General features: G+C 37.1%; 1 protein-coding gene across 1 annotated transcript in view; it reads right to left on the reverse strand.

Annotated features, from left to right (window-relative positions):
* The window catches only part of OVCH1 (ovochymase 1), a 93,839-nt gene that overhangs the window by 5,882 nt on the left and 77,311 nt on the right, over positions 1-10,646 (reverse strand). Inside the window, exons 22-24 of the mRNA XM_010856036.1 lie at positions 4,139-4,312; positions 1,713-1,980; positions 196-356 (exon numbers count right to left, since the gene is read on the reverse strand). Of these exons, the coding sequence (XP_010854338.1) occupies positions 196-356; positions 1,713-1,980; positions 4,139-4,312 (603 nt within the window). The remainder of the gene's footprint in view (positions 1-195; positions 357-1,712; positions 1,981-4,138; positions 4,313-10,646) is intronic.

Below are 10,646 nucleotides of genomic sequence, written 5' to 3' on the forward strand. Positions count from 1 at the left end.
AGGGACACATGTATACCTATGGCTGATTCATGTTGATGTATGGTAGAGGCCAACACAATATTGTGAAGCAATTTTCCTTCGATTAAAAATAAATAAGTTTGGGGGAAGAAAAGTACATACAGCACTTCTAAGCAAGATACAAGATAAAAACTATATGGCAAAGGTTCAAAATGGAAAAAAGTTATTTATACTGACCTAGTTCAACAGGTTTTTCCAGATGCAGCAAAGATAGATCATCGTTGGGAGGAAATTGTGTGAAGCTGGGGTGAATGTACACAGCTTTCACTGGTATCAAATCACTATTTCTTATATTCCCCAGGTAACTTCTTCCTATTACCAGGTAGTCTGTGACAGTACTTGTCACAATAAAAGGGAGTGAGGAAATAGATTCCACTTTTAATTAGGCCATCATGTCTCAGAATTACTAAAAATATATTCTTTAACATTTCTAATCCACATTAAAATCCTTATTATCTTGAATTCATAGGAAACAGAGGTTTCTTATTAATTCAGCCCTTGAGAAAAATTTTAAAGTGTCTACTTCCTTGTCTTCATAATGTCAGATAAAAAATACTGAATAAAAAATTCAGAATTTTTTATTCAGTATTTTTTATTACAATTAACATTCATGCTGCCTCAAGGTAATAATCATATGTATTATAATCATAATATTATGCATTATATGATGTACTTATGTAATGGTCACTGAAACTATTCTGAAAGTTATATTTACTCCCTAATACAGTGCTTCTCAAAGAAATGTCTAGGGACCACATGCATTAAGTCTAGCACAGGTATTAAAAGTGCAAAATTCCAAACATAACTCATCAACTCAAAATTCAAAATTAATACTCTAAGATTCCATTTACAAAAAACTCCCCAGGTAATTTTAAGCACATGAAAGTCTGAAACTGTCTTAATAAGTATGCCTTCTTATGATTTACCTGTATCAAAAGGAAGAGTTGGGGGATAGTATAGAAATTGAGTTTTTAGTTCACTGAAGGCTCATGATAACCACATTATTTGATTAGATGCTTTTATTGTAAAGCCAATTTCAGAGACGTTGAAAATGTTGTATCTACTTGTGCAGCTATGGGACACTGTGCAACAGCGTCAGCTGTCATGCTGCTTCTGGGAGATAATACTAAAAACGTCAAGCTAAGACTCCTCTGAGGGAGTTTTCAGATATCTCCATATCATATTAAGATCAAAAGTAAGATAAAATCAAAGAAAATAAATGTTCCTTTTTAAAGGACATTCCTTGAAATTCTTTCAAACTTTACAGATTTATTTTGGGACTGGGTATGATAATCAGACAATCCACAGGAGAGTAAGGAGGAAAGGAAGCCACATATAAGCAACCCCTGGGCTCTAGGCTCCGTGCTGATAAACTGATGCAAAAATGTGAGATCTCCATTTTTATGGTTGGAAGGGAGGGTGTTGTTAGTTACTTACTAATTAAATTATACCTAGAAGCAGAAAGCTGCTCTTAGAATTAAAAGCTATTAGTAGTAATTTTATTAGTGAAGCACAGAAAGTTTCATCAACCTAATACATTCATTCATTTGCAAGTTGGGGACTGTATCAGTGGGAGCTGGTGCTTAATGTTTCTCATGATGTGGGGAGAGAAGGAGTGTACCCACCATGGGCCCTCAAATAGCTCCTTATCAGCACCTGCCGCATCCCAGAACCCCCACCACCCAGGCACACACCTGAAGTTACAGTGTGCCGCTGTCAGGACCCACCGCCTCCCAATCAGAGCACCTCCACAGTAGTGATGGCCTTGGTGCTGCAGACTGACCAGCCAGGGCCACGACATCACAGCGGCTGCACGGCCACCAACCACCCTGGGCTCCCCGACCTCTGCAGGCAAGATATTTGTATTCCTCTCAAATCCTTCAATGAGAAATGGGTCAACAAATGGAACGCCACATGAGTCTTGAGCTGGCTGTCTTCTGGTATTGTTTTCTACTGGAAGCCCTTAGAAAAAAACAACAGCAAAACATTAGATAGCAATACTTATGAATATCTATTTAAATCTCAGAAGGCATTTACTCCTTTTGTCAGTTCAAAACTAGCATTATTTGCAAGAGATGAGACTCATCTTTTCTTCCAATGCTTTTAAATGAGCAAAAATCAACAGTTTACTAAGGTATTAATATACACACCATGTTAATATACTCATATTAAAACACATATCTTTAGGTGAATTGGAACACAAATCAATTTTTTTAAAAAAGAAATAAAAATGTTGCACTTAATCATGAAATTATTGGAGATTGTTCTTTCTGTAGCATCATTTGTGTTATCCCAGTACATATATTTAGACACATCAAAATATTTTATGCTCTGTGTATTCAAAATAAGTTGTATATATAAAGGAAAATCATAAGGAAAATGTATAGCAATATGTTTACTCCATTCTCAGATTTAAAAAGAAATTTAATAGTTAAGCATTTCCTTAAATATGAAGAAAACTAAATTTTTCCATAACCATATAATTTTGGAGTGATAGGATATATTCCCAACCCAGGGATTGAACCCAGGTCTCCTAAGATATGCTCACTTGTTAATTCTTTACTTGAGATTATTTTTTACACCAGAAAGCTATTTAAAACAAAAAATTTATAGCATAGCGGATTTGCACTTGATTATTCAATACTTAAGTAAAATCATTTCTACTTTCTTTTCAGATATGTATAAAACATGGATTCCCTCTTCCTTTACAAATATGCAAACTCTTCAAAATTAAGACTATCCTGGACTTTAGGGGGAAAAAACCCACAAAAGGTATTTACTAAAACATATTTTTTATGCATCAAGTTCACTGCATTACTGTAGGCTTTTATTGCATTGGTAATCCACACTTTATGTGGTAACTCAGATTTTGGGGTTGTTTGTATACATGTATCATAGCAATATTTTATTAGTATTCAACTTACTTTACAATACTTTAAAAAAGAAATGAGGCTAAAGGTCAGTTTAAAGATAAAGCAATGGAAAAACAAAAGCAATGGACACAGAAGAAGGGTCAATTAGGTGAGCAGGCCTTTAACAATTAAAAATCACATCTATAGGGGACTTTGTTAGTGGTCCAGTGGTTAAGACTCTGTGCTTCAATTGCAGAGTTGCACGGGTTTGGTCCCTGCCTGGGTAGGGAACTAAGATGCCACGTGCCTTGTGGCACAGCCAAAAAAAGAAAAAAAATCACACCTATAGGACAATGTGGTTCACTAGTCTAGGGCTCAAATTCAGGACTCTTAGGAGAGCCTGTTCATTTCACTATCCTAAGAAAGATTGTTGTTGCTTAGTTGCTAAGTTGTGTCCAATTCTTTGTGACCCCAGGGACTGTAGCCCTCAAGACCCCTCTGTCCATGGGATCTCCAGGCAAGAAATACTGGAGTGGGTTGACATTTCCTTCTCCAGGGGATCTTTCCAACCCAGGGATTGAACACGTGTCTCTTGAGTCTCTGGCACTGGCAGGTGGATTCTTTACCACTAGAGTCACCTGGAATCTTAAGATAGACTGCCATAAAAAAAAAAAAACAACTTTGCATTAATGTGGATTATTTGAATTTTCCTGCTATTATACTCTAATCAAGAAAATCTCCTAATAACAGGTTCATTAGGTTTAGTCTTAAGCACAACTAATGAAACGCTAGCTTAAAATTAGATAGACTAAGTAGGAAAAAATCAGTACATTTGTTTCTATTTTATGCAGAAAAGGTAATATATCTAAAATATTTTGAGGGTTCTTGGTGGTGGTGAGGAGATAGTTACTTAATAGAAGAAATATGTAAACAAAGACATGGAAACACATTGAACTCTCCTCTTGTTTCAGCTTGAAAGCCCCACAGGATCTTTTAAATAGCAACTCACTGTCTCTCATGTTTATTATTTCTCAATTAAAAACAACATACACACATATAGACATGTACACACCCCAATTAACTTTATTACCTCACATGATCTATGTGAACTGCCAAAGTCTCAGTCCGTAAGGAATGGTCTGAAATGAGCTTATCCTGTTTTTAGTATTAAAGTGATTGCCACTGATCCCTAAACCAGTGGGCTCCAGGTTCTGTTTTAACGCATATATGGTACCTGCTTTAGTAGATATTTTAAAACAATTACTTACCATTAATAGGCAGTTGGATCCCAATATTGCTTTTCTGTGATGGCTTCTGTGTCATATCTTCCAAAATCAGTTTAAAACCTCTTTCTCCCACAGACTCATCAGTTTTCAAATTCACAGTTAGGTAAGCACCACTGGATATCCAGACAAATTCTTTCTTGGAGCCACATAAATGAGCTGCAATGTGAAGTATACTCAATAATCAAAATACTTCTGTGTAATTACATGGGTAAAAGAGGAAGGAGAGAGGGGACATTAAATTCCAAACAAATCTTGACAAAAGAATGATTATCAATAATGTAAAATCAAGATTCTGAGGATGAAAGTCATGATTTGATTGAGACAATAAAAGGGTATAGAGTTTAAAAGATCAAAGAGAAAAGACTGGGCTAGCAATTGATATGGAAACAATATACAATTTGTGTGGCAATCTTTGATTATAAGGGTGGTTAAAGAAGCATTTCAATGAAGATATATGGACAGAGAAATGGAAGTAATGGGATACCATTATGGACCAAATGTTGGTGTGCCCCCAAAATTCATATGTGAAAATCCTAATCCCCCATGTGATGGTATTAGGAGGTGTGGCCTGCAGGGGTGACCTGGTCATGAGGGTGGAGCCTTATAAACCCTTATAAAAGAGAACCCAGAGAGCTCTCTAGACCCTTTTCTTGTCTTATGGGGAAATAGCAAGAAGACAGCTATGAACCAGGAAGCAAACCCTCACCAGACAGCAAATCTTGAACTTCAAGTCTTCATAACTGTGAAATAAATACTTGTTATTTAAGCTACCCAAACTATGGCATTTTTATTATAGTAGCTAAAACTAAGACATGTAGTCTGTCCAAATACAGACTAATGATGATCCTTTCCTAATACAGAAACACAAAAGTCATCACAAGGGTTGTCCTGATAGGTGACAGGACATTTGCTGTAATTTATCTATACAAGCTGTAACTGAGATTCTCTCAAACTAAATGATACACTATTGATTTGTCTTAAAGATAATGTTTTTTGAGGAATCTGGGCAAGAGAGATGGGGAATAGGAGAAAGTTAATCTCTACATCATTCTTATCCTTGAAGAATCTGTTTGGTGAACTGGATGTCGTGGGTAGCTTTGGAGAGGCACCATGTCAAATAAAGGCAATCTGTGTAAAGTCAACTAACACTCTGCAAGTTTTAACATAATGGAAATGGGAAAACGTTATTCTGCTTTTCAAAAAGGAGATTGAGGGTTGGCAGAGGGGGAAGGGTAGGAGACAGAGAAAAACAAAGAGGCTAAAGGATTTGCAAAGTCTTATATCAGTGAAGTAGTGTAGCTTAGTCCTTACAGGCTTGGATTCCAAAGTCAAACTGCTAGTCTGGACTAGTTCTATTAGCTATGTGGCCCTAGGCAAGTTATTTAACCTCTCTGCCACAATTTTCTCATCTGTATAATTTAGATTAAAAAAATATGGGATTATATAAAGTTATATTTATGAAGCATTATAAACATTTACTAAGTAAAAAAACCTCAGCAAAATTTTATAGCAAATTATTAGGTGGTTTTTGAACACTTTAAGAAGGAATCAGTGGTCATGAGCAACTAGCATGGGATCCTCTACAGGCCATATTAAATTAACCTAATTTAATTGTTGGAAAGAGCTAATTAGATGGTGGCTAGGGGGAATGAGATAAACTTAATGAATTTTGATTTCAGTGGAGCACTTAATAAAGTACCTTACGATGTCCCTGTGAACAGATATAAAGTGTAAGTGGATAATTATATGACTAGGGAGCTTCACAGCTGATCAAATAACCATACAATGTTAACCTGAAGGGAAGATCTGATGGGTATGAAAATAGTTCTACCCTCGGTTCTGCCAAGTACAGTATTGCTGTTAATGGCTTAGGTAGAAATACAGGTAACACATTTACAAAACATGTAGGCTTGAAATGGGTAGCTGAATGAGAAGTAAAGAACTACGTTAAATATAGAATCTTAGTGATAGTTTAATCTTTCATCTAGCACTGAGTTCCTTCTAAAATAACCTTGGACATATGTTAGCTGCATCTGAAGATATTATGTGGGACTTATGAGCATTTATTTTCTCTTTTTAAGCAGTTCTAATTGCTTGACAGTTCTTCCTTATGTTGAATCAAAAGGCATCAGTGTAATCATATGGTTAACGGAGTGGCTAAGGATATAAATGAATCAGAGTGCCTGGGCTTTAAATCAGCTTTCTTTACTTTTAATTATGTTACCAGAGGCAAGTTCCTCAACATTTTTGTGTTTCCTTATACTTAAAATGAGGATAACACAACCTACCTCCATAGGACTGTTAAGAAGATTGAATTATAAGTTCTCAGGACTATGCATGAATAATGGTAAACATTCAACAACTATTAGATATTACTAGGCAGAACAAGTTTTATACATGGCTGAGAGTCTACGGAAATTCCATAAATACTTGAAGAGAAGAAATTGTGATCCTTCTGTCTTCTCTTTTCTCTAAGATAAACATTCCCAGGTGTCCACACCCTTCAGCATCCTGGTCATTGTGTTCTATGGATGTGTTCCAAATTTTTAATGTTCCTTAAAGTTGTTGCTTGACCAAAGATGATATTTCATAACCAGTATGTCAGGGGCAACAACCAGACAGACTGGATATTTACAGTGAAGACTCGTGAGACCAAGTTAGTGAATGCCAGCTCAGTGCCAACACTAAATTTAACCATACAAGGGATCTTATCTCTTTTGTCATAATTCTTTACTAACAACACTGCGTTGAAATTTGGAATCATTTGAGACTTCTGAAATTTGATTTCAAATATTCTACTTCCCAAATTACCACTTTTATGTATCCTAATCTATTAGTATTCCCTTGCTATAATTGATCTCTCCATGACTTCTTATCCATAATCCCATAAACTATGTACATCATCAATCTCTAAGAAAGTGAGAGATTTTACTGTAAAGGGAAGCAGAGAAATGGGGCAACAGCTAACTTTCTTGTTCTATTTTTATTTTAATCATGGGTAATAATAGAATATGTTTGAAACTGATGAGAATGATAGAGGAGATTGATGATGTCAGAGAAAGCATAACTAAAGGAAATTTATGAGAAGCTAATAACTCTCAAATCTATATCTTAAGTCCAAACTTCAGGAGTTCTACTTCTAACTCCCTACTGCCAACTCAACCTTAGATGTATCATGGCATTAAAAATTTAACATGACCCAAATAGATCTTTCACCACAAATCCGTTTCTCCCTCTAGTATTTCCCATCTCTCTAAATACCACCACCTCTGAAAACTTCCTACTATAAACTTAGGAGCCATCCTTGATCTGCAGATCTAATTTCACATTTATTCCATCAAGAAAGCCCATCAGTTCTCCAGATCTGTCCATTTTACCTGCATTCCCTTGTTACCATCCTCTTGCAAGGCAACTTTAGTACCTAAACAGTACTAAAAGAACATTCTGCAATGATGGGAAGTTCAATATGAGTGCTGTCCAGTATAGTAATCATTCACTACATGTAGCAGTTAAGCACTTGAAGTGTGGCTACTACTACATTCCATTTCATTTTAAAATTTGAATTTAAATAAGAACATGGGTTAGACAGCATAGGTATAGATTATCATAATTGCCTCGTAACTGCAGGTGTAATTCACCCTGACAAGGGGGGAAGGGATAGTGAGGGAGTTTGGGACAGACATATACACACTGCTATACTTAAAATGGATAACCAACAAGGACCTACTGTATAGCACATGGAACTCTGCTCAATGTTATGCAGCTTGGATGGTAAGGGTGTTTGGGGGAGAATGGATACATGTATATGTATGGTTGGGCTTCCCTTGTAGCTCAGTCGGTAAAGCATCTGCCTGCAATGCAGGAGACCTGGGTTGGATTCCTTGGTCGGGAAGATCTCCTGGAGTAGGAAATGGCAACCCACTCCAGTATTCTTGCCTGGAAAATCCATGGACACAGGAGCCTGGCAGGTTACCATCTATGGGGTCACAAGAATCGGACATGACTGAGCGACTAAGCACACATATATATGGCTGAGTCCCTTCACTGTTCACTGGAAACTATCACAACATCATTAATATGTTATCCAGCAATACACAATAAAAAGTTTTTTTTTTTTTTAATAATTCACTTGTCACTCTAAAATCCATTCCCAACATGGTAGCCACAGCAGCTCTCAAATTAGTTCCTTGTCCAAAACCTTTAATGACCTCCCACTGGATGGGAATAAAGTCCACTCATTACCATAACCTGAGCTGTATGACCTGAGGGAAAAACCTTCATCTTCTACAACCTCACCTCATTCCAGTCCGTCCTCAATCTCTAGCCACTCTGATCTTTGACAGTTCCCAAAGTTACCAAGCTATTCCCATATTCAAGGCCTTTTTCTCATTTATTTTTTCATCAAATATTTATTTTCAGGTAGTACTTTAGACATTGGAGATAAAGCAGTGAACAGGAGACTAAGTTCTGTTATCAGGATATTTTCATTCTGGTGGAGGGAAACAGATTCTAAACAAATAAATATACATGCTGCCAGGTCATGATTAACGCCAAGAAGGAAAAGTGTAAGAGGATTATTTAGATGATGTGGTACAAGAGGCCTTAGATTATATAATATCTGGACAGATACCTGAACAAACTAAGGAAGTGAGTCTTGAAGTCACACTGGGGCCAAGCAAGAATATGCTGTTAGTCCAAGGAAGAATAAAGAATCCAGTGTGCCTGGTTTTGGGTGAAGGAGAAGGAGAACGGTAGGGTGTAAGGTCAGACCTGAGATACTAGACACCTTCGCACATGCTATCTTGGCCTTGCCTGACTGTTTCCTTGTCATTCTTTGAATCTCAAATGCACTCCTTCAATGAGGCCTTCCATGACCATCTTAACTAAAGCAACTGTGTACCCACTATTATTCCATACTGCTGCTGCAACTAATTTCCTTCAGACTATGTTGACATAGGGTTTCCCTGGTAGCTCAGCTGGTAAAGAATCCACCTGCAATGCAGGAGACCCCAGTACGATTCCTGGGTTGGGAAGATCCCCTGGAGAAGGGATAGGCTACCCAATCCAGTATTCTTGGGCTTTCCTGGTGGCTCACATGGTAAAGAGTCCACCTGCAGTGCAGGAGACCTGAGTTCAATCCCTGGGATGGGAAGATCCCTTGGAGGAGAGCATGGCAACCCAATCCAGTATTCTTGCCTAGAGAATCCCCATGGATAGAGGAGCCTGGCAGGCTATAGTCCATTGGGTCACAAAGAGTCAGACATGACTGAGCAACTAAGCACAGCACACATGTTAACAATCAGTAATTATTTGATTATTATTTATTGTTAAATACTATTATTAGTTTTTTTTTATTATTATGTCTTTTCAGAAGAAGGTGGCAATGATCACTTCTGAACTGTTCACCATTGTGTCTTCAAGATGTCTAACACTAGAAAATGCTCAGTCATGAATTAATCTGACATGTATATTTAATATGGTGTTAACTAGTTACTGATGTCTTACCTTTATGGGGTAAATGAAAGAATGAAGAAAAGATGAACCTTAATTTTGCTAATTATTTTCATTAATATAGTGTAAAACCATTGCAATGAAACCAGGCTGGAGGCTGTGTACCATTCCATCTATATTCTCAGAAATAATTAAAAAGTAGCTAATGAATTCTCTTTAGGTGAGAAAATATTTAGTAAGAAAAGATAACTGAAACAATATAGACAATGTGGATCTATATTTGGGCTAGCTCTTCTCATCAGATGGGAGAATAGCAATAGGGTTCAATGTTCAACAGTTTAACAATGCTTATAAAATTGCATATTTCACTGAACTAAAACTACTGTAAGTATATAAAATTATATGAAATAAAACTGTGTAAACTAGCAAACTAATGTTAGTGACCTCACTTTTATATAAAATTGTGTAAGCTAATTACAGAAATAAGAGTTGTCACATTTTTAATGTTTTGACCCATGAATTTTTGATTAATCGGAACTTTTAAAGATGAATAATGTTGCCAGGTTGAAAAATAGTAAAATGAGAAATAGGAAAGCAGCCCTGACATCTAGAAACTGGTCCAGCACTCACAACTGAATCAGGATCTCCTATTAGATACAAACAGTCTCACAGGACACCAACATCAGATTGTCTCTGAATCTGTGATAAGACAAAAACAAGGTCGTCTGTAACCAACAAAACACCAAACGTTGACCTCTCGGCTAAAATGAAGACTTGTTACTTCTTTACCAATTACAGTTTTACCTGTACTCTGCTGCTGCTGCTGCTAAGTCGCTTCAGTCGTGTCCAGCTCTGCGCGACCCCATAGACGGCAGCCCACCAGCCTCCCCCGTCCCTGGGATTCTCCAGACAAGAACAATGGAGTGGGTTGCCATTTCCTTCTCCAGTGCATGAAAGTGAAAAGTGAAAGTGAAGTCGCTCAGTTGTGTCCGACTCGGCAACCCCACGGACTGCAGCCTACCAGGCTCCTCCGTACCTG

The sequence above is a fragment of the Bison bison genome, unplaced genomic scaffold (assembly GCF_000754665.1).
Source record: "Bison bison bison isolate TAMUID 2011002044 unplaced genomic scaffold, Bison_UMD1.0 scf7180017864370, whole genome shotgun sequence".
In the NCBI taxonomy this organism is placed as follows: Eukaryota; Metazoa; Chordata; class Mammalia; order Artiodactyla; family Bovidae; genus Bison; species Bison bison.